The sequence below is a fragment of the Leptonotus elevatus genome, chromosome 15 (assembly GCF_054856555.1).
Source record: "Leptonotus elevatus isolate MCC_2025b chromosome 15, RoL_Lele_1.0, whole genome shotgun sequence".
Taxonomy (NCBI): domain Eukaryota; kingdom Metazoa; phylum Chordata; class Actinopteri; order Syngnathiformes; family Syngnathidae; genus Leptonotus; species Leptonotus elevatus.
Window position 1 is genome coordinate 3,170,947 of NC_141253.1, and position 20,173 is coordinate 3,191,119.

Here is a 20,173-nt window from a genome sequence, read left to right on the forward strand (position 1 = left end):
CTGCCTAGTAACAATACAATAATCTTACTTGATGCCCCGTCCCCCTCAAAAAGGTTTGTAGTTGGCTGTAGATGCCACAAGATGACGCCAAATCACTACTTTTGTATTAGACAGGGCTTTTGTGTGTTCAATAGAAGCACATTCCCTTTGTGCAACTTATTTCCTTGGCACCAAGATGGTACAAGATGGAAACAAAGCAATACTTTTATTCAATAGAAGCTCCTGCCCTCGCTATGTTCCTTGGCGCCAAAACACTACTTTTGTATTACACATTTACTACTACTACTACTTTTATATTACACATTTTTTGGCACCAAGATGGCGCCAAAGCAGTACATGTATATTAGACAACGTTTTGGTTTGTCTAATGGAAGCTCCGCCTCTCATATCAACATGGTTCCTTGACGCCTAAACACTACTTTTATATTAGACAATTGCTTTGTTATATCAAATAGGAGCGCTTCCCCTCACTTGAATGTAGCTCCTTGGGTAAAAGATGCCACAAAATGGCACCAAAGCACTACTTTTATATTGGACAGGACTTTGGCGACATCTTGCGGCATGTGGCGCGTTTCAGGAAGAGCAAATGATGCGATAGGTTCTAATTTAAAAAAAATAATAATAATGCAAGGAAGGGAATTAGTGAGTAGCAAATCGCTTCCCTTGTCAGCAGCTTTTCACCAGATCCTCTTAAAAAAAAAAGAAAAAAAGAAGAATTCAAACCTACAATTTGGAAAGGCGTCAAGGAAATCCAGGTGTGGGCCAAAAGAGGGCTGGAGATGTCAGGATTTAAGCAGGTGGGCGTACAGGGGAGGGGAGGGGGGGCGGCAGATAGCGAACAGGAGGGAGAAGAAGGAGAGAAAGACTGAAAGGTCATTTGAGACTTGGGGAGGAAGAGCTGACAGCGGGCCATTCATCGTCCGTGCTACGGGAGACAAACTGCTGGCGCAGGAAGACAGCGGCCATAAATCAATCACAAACTCACACACATGTAGACACACACACACACACACACACACACACACACACACTCGGCCGTCTTTTACAAGCCTCCTTAACAACTTCTGGACATCCGGATGTCTCAAATATTCTCTTCAGCAATTTTAGGGACGCCATCTTGTTACCATGGCAGTATAGAGTTTTGGAATATCTTTTATATGTATATTTAAAAAACTATTATGGGGGAGGGCCACCATTTTGTACACCTTCCTTATACAATAATAGTAACAAGAAATGAAGTGGTTTTAATGTGTAAGATACGTTTTTATATTGTTAAAAAAAAATGTTTACCGTTTTTTTTTCATTTCATTTATTTGTTTAAAAATAGTTTTGAATTTTAATGCAGAATTGGAAGAAAACCTTAACAATGTGTTACGTTACAAAATTATTTTTAAATGTGTAATAGCGGTGTAAGTCCAAACATTGGTCAAATCTATTGATATTTCGTGAAAGATGATAAATAACAGTAGCTTCTAATAACATGCAGATGCACTCAGACTAAAGGACAATTTAATCAATCTTTTGTAAATCTCAAAGTCTCACTTTTTGGGATGAGAGATGAAGCCAAGTTTCAAGGATGTGGCCATTTTGGAAAGTGGAGTTGGCCCAGTCTTGCAGTGCTCAATCAGGAAAAGCCCCAAAGGTAATAATGGTTGGAGTTAGCCCGCTCGAGTTGTCAGGGGTGCAAATAGATGCTGACAAAGACATTGAGTTTGTTTGCTTTATGGAATAACGCGCCGGGAAAAAGAACCGACTGTAACCAGTCCGGACTTTTGAGAACATCCCGTTCCAAGCTGTGGTGGTGGTAAGGCACAGTTCCTAAAATAAGATTGCGGCGATGGGCGGAGGGATCAAATATTCCTGTTTGGATTTTCCGCTGGAAAAGTGGCGCTTCCAGGCAGCCAAGGTCGCCACCGCTGATGTTCTTTTTCTCTCTGGCGCTACGGCTTCTGTCAAAGCTTTCAAAGCTTCCACCTTCCTCCCAGCGGTGGCTGAGTGACGAGTGTTAGTTCCTCTTGGCTTCACGCTGACCTCCAACGTGGCGGAGGTGGCGTGTTTCACCTCAGAGGACTCTTCGGGTCACTTCATTTGTCATCATTTGTAATCCCGTCGAAATCCCCTGAATTGTGTCATATTTGGAGTGGATCGTATCGTAATTGGATTAAATTGTATCATGGTTGGATTTAATTATATTGTAATTTATGCCATTCGTGGTTGGAGCGAGTCGTAAATGGACTGAATTGTATCGTAATTGGCGGGGATTAACACAAATTGTATCCTAAATGGACATAATCGTAATTGGAGTGAATTCTGTCCTAACTGAACCGAATCGAATCATGGTTGGAGGGAATTATAATTAAAGTGAATCATATTAGAATTGGACTAAATCCTAATTGGAGTGAATCGGAATCATATTCTAATTGAAGTCAATTGTATCGTAATTGGAGCAAATCGTATCATAATTGGATTGAATAGTTTTGTATTGTAATTGAATTGAATCGTAACGTAATTGGAGTGAATTATGGTTACTGAGAGAATCGTATCATATTTGGACTAAATGATATCGTAATTGGAGTAAATTGTATCGTAATTGGACAAAGTTATATCGTGACTGGTCTGAATCATATATCGTAGTTGGACTGATATTGTGACTCATTTTGTAATTGGACTAAATCATATTGTAATCAGAGTGAATTAAATTGTACCTGGATTAAATCGCATCGGAACTGGAGTGAATCGGTATCGTCTCTTAATTGAAGTAAAATCCACGTAGCTGTACGGTACGCTAGACAGTAAAGTGAGTGCGTGTAAAAAAATAAATAAATTCCACTTCCTTTGTTCAAGCAAAGCGGCCATGACACCGACAAAGCCGTCATCGCCGTTTCCACGACAACAACTTGGAATCTCGTTGCCGCCATAGCTGTTTTCTCGGTCCACTTCCTCCCACGCACGCCCTACAGGAAGTAAGGTCATGACCACTTCCTGTCCGTGGATGGGAACTTTCATAACCGACTCTTTCATGTGTGATTCGTGGCGCTTCCTTCCTAAGGACGTATGTAGACAAGGACTCAAGACTACTAGGACACAAGAATTCTATGACAGAGGTCGAAAAAACATACACAAGTGCAAAGATGCTAAGATATGCGAGGACACAAGTCCACTAGGAACATGTAGACAAATGGGCGGGGTTGGACTGTACTCGCATTTTCACGTCACGCTCTAAAGTGACGTCAAATGGGTGCCCGGCGGCGCTGACGGACAATCTGCAATGTTTTTGTGTCCCGCCGCGAACTCCCTCTCCCGTCCGGCCTCCTCTCTCGTCTGTTTTTCATCTGCGGCGTTGATTTACGGCGCCGATCTCTTCGCTTCCTGTCGCGATAGATTTATGGGCCCTTGAGTGCTGCGTGACCGATTGGCTCCGAGGCGTCAGAGCCACATGTGCTTGGCGAGTGAAAGATGGCCGCCGCCGCCGTGGTTTTTCCTGTCACTTTTTTATCTTTGATGTTTTGTGCCGTAATTCTTTGTGGCAGAGAAAATTCTGTGTCCACTTATGAGGTGCTGTGTAGGCCAAAAATATGTTTGTGAGGTTTTTTTGGTGTATGTGAGAACTTGTTTTTTTTTTTTGGTATGTGTCAGGTTTTGTGTAGTCTTTGGGGGAATTTGAGATTTTTTTTACGAGTAATTTGTGTTAGAAGTATTTTGGTGTTTTTGAGTTTTTTAATGACAATGAGTTTTTTGTTTAGTTTTTTTAAGAGATTTTAGTTGTATGTGAGAGGTTTTTGGTTTAGTTAAAGTTTAGAGTGTTTTTTGGGGGGTGTGCGAGAGGTGTGTTTTTTTTTTTTTAGCAAATGTGAGTTTGGGTGAGTGAGAGTTTTGTATATTTTAGAGTTTTTTGTTTTATTGAAAGTTTTTTCCCCCCTTTATGTTTGAGTTATTGTGGGGGTTCGATGTGTGAGAGATTTTTGTGCAACCGAGTTTTTTGAGTGTGTGCACAAGTTTTTTTGGAATGTGAGAGTTGTGTGTGGGGATGTTTTTTTGGTGAGTTTGAGTTTATTGGTGACAATGAGAGATTTTAGGTGAATATGAGAGTTTTTTGATTTTGTGAAAGTTTAGAGTGGGGGTTTTTGATAATTAGGAGTTTTTTTTGTGTTTTTTTTAGAGAATGTGAGTATGGGTACGAGTGAGAGTTTTGTATATTTGAGATTTGTGAGCATGATTTTTGGGCATTATTGAGATTTTTTTTTTTGCGTGAATGCAAGAGATGGGATTTTTTTTGTTGAGTTTGAGAGTTTTTTTTTTTTTTGCTGAGCCACCTTCACTTAGTAAAATAAAATTTGGCAAAAGTGTCAATCATGACTCAACCACAAAAAGACGTTTTGCTTGAAAACACTCTGGGAGCCATTTTGGTTTGAAGCGGCCATTATGGCTAAGTAGCATTCCCCAGAATTTGAAAAAGAATTCCCCAAATGCAGTTTTATGTAGCAACATGAAATTTGGTAAACGTGTCTATCATGAGCAGACCCACAAAAAAGTTTCTAAAAGCCATGCCGAAATAGACGATCTATAATCCTGTAGCCTGATGCTAGCAATTTCCCTTCCAAAGCTAATTTATCCTGGAATTTTAGCCCGACGGCTACCAACTTGTAACCGTCTATACCAGACAAATATCTGACACTAAATTTAGAAACATTCGATTGTTTGTCATTGCTTGTGGGCAGAGCGCGACGGCGACGTTTGACGAACAAAAGACATTTCGTTGGCTCGCCTTCCTTCTGAGAAGTCAAAGCGACAGTCGGCGCTTCATACGCAAGCGAGCTTTATTAAGACATAATTGCGATAATGTCATAATGATCGGCCGATCATTGTTCTCCGCGCAAACACTAGACGGTCAAGTCAGGAATGCCGTTGGGGCGTGTAATTGACGGGTGGCGGTGGCGGGAAGACGGAGATTTTTTCGCAGACAGCTGTGAACTAATTGTGGCGTGTTGACGGCGGCAAACGACGCCCCGCCTCTTATCTCACCGCCTCGCCTGTCAGTCAAAATGCACGGCGGGTATAATTTGATTTTAAAGAGGTCAGATGGAGAAAGAGATGCTGTGTGCGTGTGTGAGAGAGAGAGCCTAATGAGGTTTTTATACACTGCATTGAGAACGTATTCACCGCATATCACTTTGTCCTCCATTTTGTTTTGTAACAGCCTTATTCCAAAATTCTTCACACAGCACCCCAAAATGTCACCATGAAAAATGTTGTACCTAATCGCTGTTCTGCGTTAAAGGGACTGCAAGTCGTCTTGCTTTTGTACCAGAATAAATTCTCACGTCTCTGTGTGAAAGTTTTGCGTCATTACCATAATATCCATGTTAAAGGAAAAGGTGGATAAAGGGCGTTGGCGCCATCTTGGCACAGGAAGCGGAAAATCAGGTTGGAGACGCTGGCGAAGTCACATGCTTCATGTCATGCTGGTTCACCTTCTAGACCCCCAAGACAAAGCTTCAGTATTAACCGCTGTAATACCAGAGAGGTACATGCCTGCGGAGTTCATGCGTGGAGGTTCGAAGAAGCACCTGAGAGGACTGAGCTCACGTTTTTCTGCAAGGGCTTAAAAAGTGGCGAGGGGGAGGGCTTCATGCGGCGTTGTTCTCATGTTCAACTCAAAAGCGCAAACTGTTAAGTTCCAATATACCTCCACGAGCATGCTAATAACAGCGCTAGTTAGCATGCTAGTATACCACCACCAAACATTTTGATACTCCCCCATGAGCATGCTAGTAACAGTGCTAGTTAAAATGCTAACACATCACTACTTACCATCATGATACACCTTCCCGAACATGCTAACAACACCGCTAGTTCGCATGCTAATATAGCGCCACCAAACATTCTGACATGTCCTCATTTACATGCCAGTAATGGAGATAGTTAGCATGCTTATATACTACCATCAAACATAATACACCCCCATGAACGTGCTAGTAGCAACGCTAGTTAACATGCTAATATGACCCAGCAAACGTTTTGATATACCTCCATGAGCATGCTAATAACAGTGCTAGTTAACATATTAATACACCTCTACTTATTATGATACACCTTAATGAACATGCTAACAACAGCGCTAGTTGGCATGCTAATATAGCGCCACCAAACATTATAATACATCAAATGAACATGCTAATAACAGCACTACTTATCATGTTAATATTGTAGATCGCCACCAAACGTAATAAGCTAATAATGGCGCTATGCTAATACTGTATACCCCCCACCAAACATTATAAACTGTAAATTTATAATACAACCCGTGAACATGCTAAAAACAGCGCTAGCTAACATGCCAATATATTAATTTATCACAACATTAATTTTATGCTGTACAATAACTTTTTCCAAACATCAGAGTCGGTACACCGCCAAAGCACCAGCATGACGTCTGATTGAATCCAGATTAAGGAATGCCAGCCAGCCACATTGTCCGCTTATCTCCCACCTCCTGGCTTCGCTGAGCCCCTTGGCTAACGCCGTTCACGCTCTTGCAATATTTTCCTCCCCTTGTGATTTTCTTCTTTTCGTTTTCTTGGCAGCTGTGTTTTGGGGGAAATGATCTGAAGTGTGACAGAACGGCAAAAAGCAGCACATGACAGAAATTCAGATGAGACGTGTCATGGGAGCTGACTTTGATGTGGAGCACATGATGCTAACGATACGCTAGCGGTGCTCTTTTCAAAACGAGCCTCCTGAAAGAAAGAGTGAAAAGTTCACAAAGCGCCGGCAGCGGGCGGCTGAGAGGTAACGTGAAGGCTTTTGACATGCGCTTGTAATTTGATCTCACTTGGCTGACGTTCGTTTGGCTCAGCGCTACTGTCAACCGTGAACTGTGCTTCTTCTTCTCTGACACAAAATCAACATAGCAATATGCTAATCGTGCTTTATTTGGATTTTCTTTTCATTGGCAGAAGCGAGGTGGGTTTGGGTGTGTTGTGGTGCATCGGGGTGCGCCATTTCTGTTGCGGCGTGGAAGTGGGGAATGTTGCTTAAAGAGTTTAGAAGACAGCTGTACAAAACTTTTTTTTGGGGGGGGGGGGAGGTGCTGTCGGCCTTGTGGTGAGAGGGATGATATAATACCGAACACTATGCTATGATACCGAACAATATGATATGATACAAAAAGATATGATTTAATTCCATCCGATACGATTTGCTACAATGATTCGATAAAACACCAAATGACAATATCACACTATACGATACAATATGGTTCAATATCATACGATACCCTACAATATCAACTATTCTGCTATTGAAATTCATCCTGCTGTTTTTCTCTCAGTGGCCCCTCGAGGATTCGCGGCCTTGACCTGACTTCAACCGGTGCTAAAAATTCAGTTTTTTTTTTCTTTTCTAAAAAAGGGCACACCACTTATGCCCAGGCAATCATTATCTCCGTCAGACTTTTCCCCGCATGAAAGCGTCCCGCCATGTCCCGCTGCTCCGACAACACAGACGACTCGTAAACGTGTCGTAAATGTGTCCTTTCGGGGAGAATACAGGTCGCCGCGCTCCCATTTGTTTTTGGGGAGGAAGGGAAAAAAAAAAACGATGAGCTGTGATAAAAACGCTAATGAAAGGCCCTTCGCCACAAGGGGAAAGCCTAGCGGGGTCGTGCTATGGGCGCTGTTGGGGTGCGTCAAGACTTTGTGGGGAATTTGGGAAAGGCTACTCTACATCTACAAATGTAAACCTTTGTTTTGGGGGGCATTTTTGGACTATATGCAATTTTCCACTTAAATTGGATCATGTTGCGTTTACATTGCTTGAAAAGTGCAATCTGGATCCGACCGGGATTAAAATTGTTTTGACAAATTGAGCTTGTTATGAAGAAGCCCTTCCCCAATTTGTGACCATTTTGATAATGTCTTCTTTATGATCAGATTTACATTTAAACATTTTCAGCATTTTACGTGCTCTGTTTACGTTGCTTCCAAAAGTGCAATCTGAATCCAACTGGGACTAAAATAGTTTTGACAAATTTAGTTTGTTTGAAAAATGTTCTTCTTAAATTTCACCATTTTGATTCAGTTGTCAACGGGATATGATTTGGATTTCACACATTGGTTTACATTACTTCCAAATCTGAAATCTGGATTAGATATTTGTTAAAATGGTTTTCCCTCATACATAATATACATCATACTTCTGAATTCCATTTATCTGTGTGTAATAAGTGGTCCAGAAAATGGTTGGATGGATGCAACCATTTTGTAACATAATGCAACACCGGAGCTTTTATATCATAATAATTCCTATTTTCATGATGATGATGTCAACAAAGCGGCTCAGAAGAAAATCAATTCAGGGCCGTATCGATGATACCGATGCTGATAATTTTTGGAATAATTAAGATAGCTGCAAACTGAACGCATTTTTGTGAACTTTTGATTGCGTGATGTTTTTCCTCCCAAATATTATATTTGCTTGTTTAAGCGCAAAATTGTCAACCAAGAACAAATTAAAAAAAAAATCACTAAATGTTCAGACACAATTTAAAAAATATTAAGTACATTTTAGATGACCTCGTCAATGAGTGGATCCCCCTCGCATTTACATAGTTTCCAAATGTGTAATATAGATCTGATCTGGATGACATTTATTTTGACTGTCGGCAATTTTGTCTGCTAATAAAATGTTATCGTGTTACAAATGTGATCATTTTCATGCTATAGTCAATGTATGTCATCTCACCAGCATTTACATAGCCTTCAAAAGTGCAATTTGGATTTGATGTGGATTGAATTTAATTTGATGTATTTTATTGCTTATCATCCCAAAAGTCTAAATACCTGCGTATTCGTACCAAAATTTATAATACTTCAAAATGCATAATTCAACCAAGAAAACCTCGTTTTTTTTGGTAGCGATAGTTTTGGTATCGCTGTCATCGAGCTCCGTATCGACCCCGCCCACCGGCTGCTCGGAAGTCCCGCCTGCCTACTCGACTCCTGCCTCTCAGTCAGCTGCGCGAGCCCACGCAGCACAGACTTGCCGATTGGACCTCCTCGGAACTTCCCACTGGATTCATTCAACATGCGCACGTAAGACCCCCGCCCGCGACCACCCTCCCGGAAGACACACTGAACTGCCGGGGCTGTGGATGGACTACGCCCGATTGAAATCTCACCCGCCGCGGGCAGCCACTGAGCGGTTGAAGCCGAGCAGCGAGCCAAGAGCCGCGTGTCTTTTCCCGGCCGTCGGCCCTCAGGAGCCCCGTGGCCAGCGGCAGGCGACATGTTGAGCGCGCACATCCACTCGGAATACCTGCAACCGCTCACGCCGGCTTCTGTCACAATCGAGGTACTTGATTGATTGATATTTCTTTATAGTAATAATAAATGATTGACAAATATTGCTGCTCAATAAGTTGTAAACTATGTGTGTGTGGTTCCTGCTCAAAAGTTCGAAAAGTAGCTAATGCAATCATTAATCTGTTTATGGAGAAGTAAACTTGCAGTTAGAAATGTGCTAAATAATCAAATATGAAATGTTATTTTTTTAAATTATTTACAATGAGTTGGATAATGTATTCAAAAGTTGGTCAAGAAAAACAGTGATTGAGTGTAGTTCAGTGGTGTCAAAAATACGGGTGGGGGTCCAATCTGGCCCGTGAGGAGAGAACACAATCTTCAGTTTTTCATTAAAACTAACTGTTGCTGTTTATTTTGTCCACTGAAGGCCGAACTGACAACCACTTAAAAGGCATTTAGAATTTTGGCTATCCCGAATTTGGTGCAAAAATGTTGTGCTAATTTTTGTTAAGAAATTTCTTATTACTCCGCAGTAAAAATAATAGATGGGAATATTTTCAGAATGTACTTGTAATTATTTGCACCAAAACGAAAATAAATATTTTTGACCTGTCATTATTATTTATTTTTATATTTTACATAAAATCCAAATTTTCTAATTAAAATAATCTATAAAAACAAACAAAAACCTTTTAAATCTAAAAAGCTTCTCTGGTAATAATAATAATAATAATTACTGAATAGATAAATAAAAGTTAACTGGAACTTTATTAACTATAATACAAAAAAAATATTTCAAATTAAAACTACTAACACCAGTTCACAGTTTTTGGGAATATTTAAAAAAAAAAAAAAAAATTCATTATGAATGAAAGTTGTTACAGTGCATGAATTATTTTAAAAAGCAATTCTTATTGATTTATTTTAGCTGGACGCGAAGAAGAGTCCGCTGGCCCTACTGGCCCAGACATGCTCGCAGATTGGGAAAGTGGATCCTCCGGCCTCCTCCAAGGAAAGCGCCTCACCTCCCAGCTTGAAGCTGGGAGAACAGCGCCCCCCTTCGGCGGACAAGTGCAGCTTCAAGTCCTACCACAAAGTGGGCAGGGACTGCGGCGGAGGCGGCGAAGACCAAGTAAGCAGCGGCAGTTTGTCGGATAAAATGGGATTCCGGGTCCTCGGCGGCACTCATTGGAATACCGCCAAATCGCCGTCGTACGTGCCCCACCCCTTCTCGCCGAGCGGTGAGCAGGGACCCAAGCAGCGGTCAGGTAGCGCGCCGCCCAACCCGCCGGGCCACTCGCCAAATGATGAGCGTGAGACCGGAAGTCCGAGCAGCACGAGTAGCGAATGCGGACAGTCCAGAAAAGACACTGACGCAAGCGGGCCCACCTCGGAGGGTCCGCACCTTGCCAACGCCGGACGCAGTTCAGACGGCGGCAAAGCCGAGCCCGGCCACGGGTGCCTTACGCCCATTTTTCCCTACGAGTCGGCGCATCCTCTCATCCCCTTGCCCCCGTCCAACGTGGTCTACCACAGCTCTGTGGTGGGCCCCTACGCCGGCTACCCGCCTCGGTTGGGTCCCAAGCTCCCCAGATCAAGCCCTCTGTCGGGGTCCTCGCCGCCCTTCTTCATGCAGGGCCTGTGCCAGGATCCTTACTGCCTCAGTTACCCCAACGTTCCCCACCTTAGCAGCAGCAGTCTCAAGTCCGGCTTTCCGTTCGTGTACGCCGCTCATCAGCCGCACCCCCTCTACTCGTACGTCGTCCCCAGTGACTCCCTCGCCCGCTGGGAGGCAGCCAGGGGTCCGTGTGACAAGCGCTTTGCCGCGTCTGACGAGCTCCTGGCTCACCTGCGCGCGCACAACGCCGTGGCCTTAGAGGTGGACCCCAAGGTGCCATCCTCGGCACCTGCCCTTTGTCACGTATCCCACGTGAGCGGTTCAGGGGGCTTCCTCCGAGCGCCGCACGGTACGGGAGTAGCTCGCTATCACCCTTACAGTAATAAGGTCCATTTGTCATCCGGACCCTCCGCCATGTCCGTGCATTCTTTGCCTGCCACAAGCCCGTACTACCCGCACTATGCCTTCTACAACCAAAGACTGGGACCCCCGTCAACTTTGGGCTACCAATGATGCATCCAGGGGACTTGTTGACTGACACCACTTTTCAGTTGCACTGAGGAATTGTCAAGATTTGTTTTCCAGCATCTCTATAACCAGTGAATCTTTGAGTATTTCTGCCGATTTCACCAATAAAATCCATGTATACAACTTCAACCCGTTGCAATCGGGATGTAACAGCAAAACGTGAAAATAAATCCTTGTACTTTTGCACCTTTTCTTTGGATTCTCTCTGTCTGGTATTCGCTGAATTTTTGTCGTCTGGCGCAGGTTCCAACCCGTCTGGAAATTGGATGTGTCTTTCTTTTTCTTTTTTACAGTCGTCCTACCAAAGCAAATGACAGCAGTGGCCAGGTAGTAGCTAACTTCGTATGAAACAGGAAGACCTCCAACTTTAGCGAACTAAGTTTAGGCCTTAGACAATTCCCAAATTGATTTGTTGTTGCGTTAATTGCAAATATGCGATGGAGTTGTCCTGGGTCCTCTAATTACAGCCAACTTTTATTCACCTCTAACAAACACCAAACTTCAGCTGTAATTCACCATGTAGCGAACTGGTCTTAGCTAGCAGCTAGCTTCTCATGAAATGAGAAGTCTTCAAACTTTAGCTACCAAAGTTTGACAGCCAGAAAATTTCCCAAGTTGCTTACTACTACTTTGCGTCCTAATCCTGGTTATAGGCAAATTTTATTCACCAAATTTTAGTTTAGCTGCCAGTTTTTAGCTAGCAACTAGCATCTCTAAAGACCTCCAAATATGACTTCAGCTTTTTTTTAATAAGTCTACGGAATTTCATGTTTTTTTTCTTGCCTGGCAGAAATTGGTTACAATTATTTTTTTCTCTCTCTTGATTTGCATAATTCTGCTAACAAATGCCAGTGATAGTTTACATTGCAGCTAACAGCTAGCTTATCTTAAAACATAAGAATCTTCAAAGGAATCTAAAAGATTGTAACTAAGTCATACAGTAAATGCAGCGATGATGCTCATGCTAATGTCATCACTTTTCACTTGCTAACAGTGCTGCTAGCCTGTAGCATTAGCAGCAAATTTTGGGTTCAGATACTTTTTTTTTTGTTAACTACATTGACAGATGGTTACTAACTACTTTGTGCTCTTCTCTTATTGGTTTTAAGAATGTAAACAAAAAGGTTAGCTAGTTACTTTTTTACTCAATTACATTTCAGTCTATACTTTTTTTTTCCTCAAAGCAGATGAATCAATGCCTCTATAATCTCATTTTACTTTTACAAATCTTTTTTTTCTTCCAGTCATATATTCAGATCAGCGTAGTGGCCCCACACTGATTGTTCACTGTCTTTATGCCAATCATGCACAATCATTTTCTTGATTTCTTTTTTTTTTAATGAGTTAAATAAATCAAAACTACGATTCCCACATTGTTGTCGTCTGTTTTTCATCGCAGATTCCTCTCAGGGGGGCGACTTGCGCGCCCACACACTGACTCCATTGTGAGTGTGTCGAGAATGAATAATCTCCAAAGGACATGTGGGAAGATTTTTATCAAGCATCTCTTTGTTAAGTCACATGACTATCACAGCTGTATTTCCTCATGGGTATCTTTCTGATCTATATTAGTCAACCTTGTTGCAGTACTTATGAACCTTCAAACAAATACGACTTAACACAGCAGCAGCAAAACATGCAAACACAACACACAACAATAGCATATATCGTTAGCCTGACAGCATATTTGCCTCGATGCAATTTAAAAAAATAAAAAATTAATGTCAAAATATCAATTCAAACCAACCCCTATCAATGTGCTTGCTAAAAACGTTTTTTTTTCTGTCTGTGTAAAGCAGCAAACGTCGCATTAATAGAACTAGATTATTTTTGTGTTTGTTAAGTTTTATTCTTCTTTTCTGAAAAATAATAGTTTAGTTCTTCCTCTTGCTGTTAACTACACTTTTTTTCTTTTGCAGTAGAGCTCAGTGCTGCCTGTCATATTGTGGCGGGACGCGGTACTGCAGGGACAAGGCGCAACTACATTTGGACTTCCTTGTAAACTGTAACACTATTTTTTTTAAAATGCTTAAAAATCTTCCATATAGCGGGAATTGTTGACTTTTTTTTTTAATGTACATGATCAATTTTGTATTTATTTTCTATTTTTGTATCATTATTTGTATTTATTTTTTAATATCTCCTTCATCTTCTTGTTCTTTTCAATCCCAGAAAGTGGTGTGTGCTGTGTGGTGTCTCCAGGCTTTATCACTTCATCCATCATTGAGTTGACAATGAGGCCTTTGAGTGTGCGTGGATGGGGGGCAGTAAGAAGCAGCCAGATGTGGGCCGTGATGTTTTGCAACCGTCGTGAAGCTGTCATCAGACCGCCACAAATAAACACAAAAAACATGCGCCATGACTCATTTAACAGGGAAATCATACATCACACACATACGGTAACCCTGACTTAAAACCCTACTTTCACAGGCTTGAACCCCTACTTTGAAATCCAAAAACCCTGTGCATGTCTTAAAACTGTACTTTGAAACCATGACCAAGGTTTTAAATCCTACTTTGAAAAGCGATGTCTCTCAACCGAGTAACCATGACCAACCTTTAGAAAGGCTTCAAACCCCAATTAGAAACATGGATGGATGTCCTAAATTTAAACCCTACTTGCATGTCTTGAAACCCTGACCCAGACTTGAAACCATAATCCTAGTTGAAAACACCAAACCTGTCTTGAAACCTAAGCATATCTAAGCACTACTTTTACTTAAACTCGTGTTCTGCCTTGAAACCCTCATTTCAAGTTTGTTACACAACTCACGCACATGAAACTCAATACGTTTGAATGTTTACTTTCACCGAAGCGAGAGTTGAATATATTATTGACGGTGCTGCCCCCTGGTGGACATATTGGTCAATTGCATTGACGTGGCCCAAAAAAACGAGGAGGAAAAAAAAAAGAAGTCTGGATTTGTTGTCGTTGTTTTGTTATTTGTTGTTTTCGATAGGGAGTAGAACTTGTAAAAAAAATTGCATGAATTAGCGGATTAAAGTTATTTTTGGCACCAAAGGGGACGATTCTATCCATTCCAGCACGCCCGGCTTCTCGCTCCCCTCTCCCGGCCTCACCTCCGACTCCTCCCCGGTTACTCCTCCTCCTCCTCCTCCTCCTCCTCCATCATCCAGCCACTTTTCCCACATTTTCTCCCCTCCGTCCAAAGGCTCCGGACCCCCGGGGCATCTCGTATGCCTCCTCGCGGCGGTTGCCGGCGGCCGGGGAGGAGGAGGAGGACGACACCGTGGTGATGGGCGAGCACGCCAAGCGACCGTTGACTCCGCCGGGCCGGACGACGGAGTACAACCGCGGGGGGAGGTGAGTTCGGGCCAACTGGGAGCTCAAGTCCCGGCGTGCTGTGCAAACGGAGCCTCGGGTTCACTTGAGTTCGGTTACTCAGAGGCGTTCGATGAAGAGTTCATTGCAAGTTACAAGTCCTTAACAGGTTAATGTGTTTGATTTTGTGGCAGTTATGAGGCGGACAATGATGTTCCGAGTAGCCGGAGGAGGCCCACTCACCTCCGGCTGGCGAAGTCGGAGGTGAAAAAGTCGCCGTCCACTCAGGTGCGTTCGTTTCTGTACTTCCTGCTTTTCCACCAATCACACAGCCGAGATCCCAGTCTACTCAGATTGTACCTTCAGTAACCCTTGATGCTCGCGGTTCGGCACTCGCGGATTCACCTCGTATAATATTTATATTTAAAAAAAATAATAATAATTTGGGGGGATAAGTAATCCCCATTTTTCTTGAATTTAGTTTTATTGGTGGTATTTCACTGCTTGTCGTTGAAAACAAATAGCATGCTTGATGCCATTATTCCAGTTTTGTGGTTTCTTCCAGCTGTCCAAGACGAACGTACAGTTTCACAAGTTGTTCAAGGAAGTGAGCAGAGACGAGGCGCTCACACAAAGTATGTCCCCCGTTCTCATGATAAAACTGCTTGTTTTCTGAACGTGACTTTTTTATTTTATTTTATTTTGTGTTGGTTGTTTTACATTGCAAGGCTACACATGCGCCCTGCAGAGAGACATCTTATATCAAGGCAAAATGTTCGTCTCGCCAAACTGGATCTGCTTCCACTCCAAAGTCTTCGGCAGAGATACAAAGGTACGACGCACCCTCTCGGCAGGTGGTTGGCTCTGGAAAAACTCAAAAACTCCTCCGTAGATCGCCATCCAGGCCGCGTCTGTGACGTTCATCAAGAAGACGAAAACAGCTCTGCTGGTGCCCAACGCGCTGGTGATCGAAAGCACACGAGAGCAGGTACGAGCCCTCAAAAAGAAAACAAAAAGAACAAGTAGGCTACCAGGTTTCAGGTGTCAAGCGGGCTTCGAGCGCAGTTTGAATGACCTCATGTTTTGTTTTTCCAGCACGTCTTCGTGTCCTTCCTGTCCCGGAACACCACCTACAAGTTCCTGAGCTCCGTGTGCGTCCATCTGGAGGTCAGTTCAAACAAACGAGTTCTGGAACAGATCGTGCGGAGTCGAAGGAATTCCAACATTAATAATTTAATAGTGCACCCTCTCGCTGTCAAGAAATGGGACACTGTTGTATAATATGGTCAAATAAAGGCTGACACATCAAATTAAATTAAGCATTGTATATTTAAAACCAACATGTGCAAATTTGTCCCGACGAAAGTCCGCTAGCTTAATGCTAACATATAATGTGAAATGCCATAGACGGGCTAACAGAAATGAGTATAGCTGTAATTGTAAAAAAAAAATTAAAAGCACTTCTTTTTAAACACACACGGATCAGGGCACAATAAAGGCACAAAACAAAATTTGGACTTTTAAATCCTTAAAAAAAAATCCATCAAATAAAAATCCTGTACATGCTAACTATAACGTGTGAGAACTTTGCAGATGGAGAAGACGTGCAGCAGCCATGTGGCCTCCTGTGAAGTCGCCTTTGGAGTCGAGCGTCCGCCATCCCTCCCTCTGGTCTGGAATCTTGTTTTTGTTTGTTTGTTGTGACCTGTAACATCTATAGAAAGCAAGGCCCTTGTTCTCAGCGGTCGGCCCATTGTATATGCTCCCGTGCGCGCTCGGCAGGACTTCGGCCGGACCTTCTCTGATCTGGACGGCGTGGTGCAACAGAGGCGAAAGGAAATGGAGGTGGAGAGTAGCAGCAGCTCCGGATCGCAGACTCCGGATTGTGACAAAATGGCCGGTGGGTAAACGAGGGTGTGTCTGCTAGGTATTTTTTTTTTAGGAGTTTTGTAGAAGGATCGTCCTTCCTCATTTGACGCGCATGCAGATTTTTCCACACCTTTTTCCTGACATACTGGAAATGCCTCTTCCGTGTTTACCATCCTTTATTGAGTCAAGTCATACTCGAACAAATACCGTATTTTGAATTTTCCTATGCAAGAGCTGTTCTTGTTCCGTTTTTTTGTTTAATAGCTCTCTTTCCGCCTCTCCCTCGCTCTGTGTTTCATCAAGCCGAATTTGCAGGCCTCCCCGACACATTTCTGAGCAGAGAGGTGTCTGTGCGCGCAGATGTCCACCTTCAGCCGGGCCAAAAAAGCCGAGCCAAGAACGGTACCGTCGCACTCATTCGTCTTGCCGTCTTGTCATATTATTAATGCCGCGGGTCGTCTCGTCAATTATTCATGACAAAATGCCACCTTGAACGATTTCCGACTAGAAGTCTGTGGTACGCATGCATGACCTACAGTGGATTTTCAAAGTCTACACCCCCCCCCCCCCACCCCACCCCGGTTGAAACATTAGGTTTTTGTGATATTAAAGAGGAAGTCAACCATAAACATTTCTTGACAATAATGTTATATGTGACATGACATTCTGATTAATATTACATTTAGGAGTTATGAAGTAAAATCCAGCTGTTTTTTTTTTTTAAATCTCAGCTCAGCTGTTTTCTGAAGCTGAGCTGTGATTGGTTGTTACCTGAGACCTGAGCAAGTGTGATGTCATTTTTACTCGACAGCAAGTGGCAAAATGGCCGCCTTTTGATATTGATAAAAACGGCTGGATTTTGCAACGCAATATTAACCGGAATACTGGATTTAGACTAGTAGGGCTGTATTGAACATATTGTCAAGAATTTTGGGGGGGATTGACTTCTCCTTAAAAAAAAAAAAAAAAGATAAATCAGGTAGAAAATCATGCTTTGATCAAGGTGTAGGAAAATATGAAGAGTTCAAGATATCAGCACAAAGCTTTTAGGCTTTTACTAGAAAGCAAAAAACAAAGTCACCTTAAGCCTACTAGAACTTCTGAGCTTTATTTGAGGTTAATCAGAGGCACTTTAAATGGTGTGCAGTGTGTGCTGACTCCATTTAAGGAGTTTGAATGTGGTGAATTCTGATCATGTCCACTTAAAAGGGGGTGTGCACACTTTTGCAACCACATTGTTTCAGTTCTTCAATTTCCCCTTTACTTTAGGTTGATAGATTATAGTTCTTATTGAAATTATTTATTTGGCTAATTCCTTTTTTAAATGACAAAAAAAACTGGCATTTGGGCACACGGGTGTGTAGACTTTTTATAGCCACTGAAATGAATGTGAAAAACATCTTGTTTTTGTTTTCTGCCACAAAGGGCCATCGAAGTCCGTTGTGGGGGCCACACAAGCGGACAAAGGCTGGCCTCACGCAACCTTGCCCTCCATCCTGCTAATCTATTTGTTCTTGTGAGCGCTGTGCAACACGAGACGCCATTGTTGCCCAGGATCTTTTGAGATGTTTGCGTTTCCTCCCCAAAACAGAGTCGGCGTCCTGGTATTGTCCTCGTGTTACATGGCTTTCAAAATGGCGGCCCTGGAGCATCGCTTGAACGCCGTACTGTCTGCCAGGGATCGTCTGCATGGGGGGTATGATGATCCCAAAAAAGACGATTTGAAAATAATTCATCCCCCAAAGCTAGTTTCGATTAACAGCATGAAATTTGGTGGGCAAGTCTATCATGATTAAAGCCACGAAAAAGTCTCAGAAAGCCATGTCTGAAAAGATACAAGAAGTCGGCCATTTTGGTTTTAAGCGGCCATTTTGTCCTGGCAGCACCCTCCGGATTTAAAAATAATAATAATTTACCCCCAAAATCAATTTCACTTAGCAGCATGAAATTTGGTAGGTAAGTGCACCATGAGAAGAGTCACAAAAAAGTATCAGGAAGCCATGCCTAAAAACACACAGGAAGTCAGCCATTTTGGTCTGAAACTGAAATATTGTGTCTGTTGTTTCTTTCAAAATTTGTAAAAAGAATTCTGCCCCCAAAGCTAGTTTCGATTAACAGCATGAAATTTGGTAGGCAAGTCTATCATGATTATAGCCACAAAAAAGTCTCACGGAGCCATGTCTGAAAAGACACAGGAAGTTTGCCATTTTGGTTTGAAGCGGCCATTTTGTCCTGTCCTGGCAGCACCCACCAGATAAAAAAAGAAAAAAAAGAATTCAGCCTTCCAAATTAGTTTCACTTCGCAGCATGAAATTTGGTAGGCCAGTCCATCATCAGTAGATCTACAAAAATAAAAAGTCTCAGAAACCCATATTAAAAAAACACACTGGGAGTCTACCATTTTCATTTGAACAGTTTTGTCCCATAGCACCGTCCAGATTATTATTTTTTTACACATAGATGTGGCTAAATTACCAAGAATAAGATTTTCCCCGGCGGTGGAAGATTTGCCACAAAACAAAACACCAATCTGTTTTGCAGAAACACAGTCACTGCCCAGGATGCCGAGATCTTCGGCGAACTCTCCGCCAGCCTGTTGAAGCTCGAAAAGGTTTGTGCCGATTTGTGTTGAATGAGCTCAAATGTTGTTTTTGGTGTCGCACTGCTACAGTTTGTGTGCTTAGATTCAAAGAAACCTCCAGAAGCTTCTGGAGGACACCTAAAAACGAAGATGACGTGACCAATGATCTTCTCCGCTCGGGACCATGTGACTCCAGCATGTAGTATTGATCACCAGTAGTATTCATGCACTTTAAAGAAATGCTCCTATTGTTAAGCACTCCACAGCTTCTACTGTTTCTATGTTCCTTTAAAAAAAAAAAAAAGTGCCTTTAAATGATATTTGTGTAATATATATGTGTTTTTTTTTAAACACTCAAATAGCTCAGACTTGTCCACGCTATTTCATATGTATTTTCACATTAGCATTTTTTTGTTCAAAGGTCCAGTGTGTCATTTCTGAATATTTCCCATTGTAAATTATACTTTAAAAAAACGAATTTTGCAACTTTTCACATGTAGTGTGTACATACATTGTTTTGTTCTGTGCTCAACTTGGTCAATGAAAAGAGTTTGAGAAGGGGCGGTTGTTGTGTTTTTGTTTATATACAGAATGTGATCATAACTCAAAATGTTGTATACATTGAAGGAGCCTTGGCCTTCAAGAATTAATTGGGAATTTTATGTGAGTAAAGTGGTAATTGTATTAAGACATAATCAGAGGCCAAACTTAACATGTTCTTGTGAAATACGACACTTTCTCATATGATGGCTTTTGGCTTGGAAAAATATACCAATTTATTCTCGTAATAACATTTTTGTAAAACAAACAAAAACACTTTTAATCTAAAAAGTTGTCTTACAATATTATGAAAAAATCAGCATTAATCTAATAAATTGCTTTTTTTTATTCGCGGAAGATTGCGACCGCGAATAACGGGGTTCAATGTACTGTTTTGTCATTTAGCGTGCTCGCGTGTCTACGTGCGCGTGTCGTCAAGCCCACCGTCAGCC

General features: G+C 42.1%; 2 protein-coding genes across 7 annotated transcripts; both read left to right on the forward strand.

The window, feature by feature from the left end:
• Window positions 1-3,624: 3,624 nt before the first annotated feature.
• LOC147161558 (zinc finger protein 703-A-like) lies at window positions 3,625-11,639 on the forward strand. Of its 2 annotated transcripts, XM_086097722.1 has the most exons (3): window positions 3,625-6,789; window positions 8,916-9,351; window positions 10,231-11,639. In XM_086097722.1, exons 2-3 carry the CDS (start codon window positions 9,286-9,288, stop codon window positions 11,431-11,433), a joined length of 1,269 nt encoding a protein of 422 aa, XP_085953848.1. In that variant the 5' UTR covers window positions 3,625-6,789; window positions 8,916-9,285; the 3' UTR covers window positions 11,434-11,639. The 2 variants fall into 2 exon arrangements, with proteins under 2 accessions (XP_085953848.1, XP_085953847.1); XM_086097721.1 differs by lacking the exon at window positions 3,625-6,789 and having other exon boundaries at window positions 7,139-9,351.
• A 2,706-nt stretch (window positions 11,640-14,345) lies between these two features.
• Window positions 14,346-19,742, forward strand: LOC147161559 (GRAM domain-containing protein 2B-like). 5 transcript variants are annotated; one of them, XM_086096316.1, is made up of 13 exons: window positions 14,346-14,773; window positions 14,926-15,019; window positions 15,279-15,366; window positions 15,460-15,563; window positions 15,624-15,719; window positions 15,827-15,898; window positions 16,325-16,402; window positions 16,514-16,631; window positions 16,916-17,002; window positions 18,026-18,116; window positions 18,192-18,296; window positions 19,142-19,211; window positions 19,285-19,742. In XM_086096316.1, the coding sequence occupies exons 1-13, from the start codon at window positions 14,706-14,708 to the stop codon at window positions 19,321-19,323; spliced, it is 1,110 nt and encodes a 369-aa protein (XP_085952442.1). In that variant the 5' UTR covers window positions 14,346-14,705; the 3' UTR covers window positions 19,324-19,742. The 5 variants fall into 5 exon arrangements, 4 of the variants coding, with proteins under 4 accessions (XP_085952442.1, XP_085952445.1, XP_085952441.1 ...); XM_086096315.1 differs by having other exon boundaries at window positions 14,349-14,773; window positions 16,904-17,002; XM_086096318.1 differs by having other exon boundaries at window positions 14,370-14,773; window positions 15,297-15,366; window positions 16,904-17,002.
• Window positions 19,743-20,173: the final 431 nt, after the last annotated feature.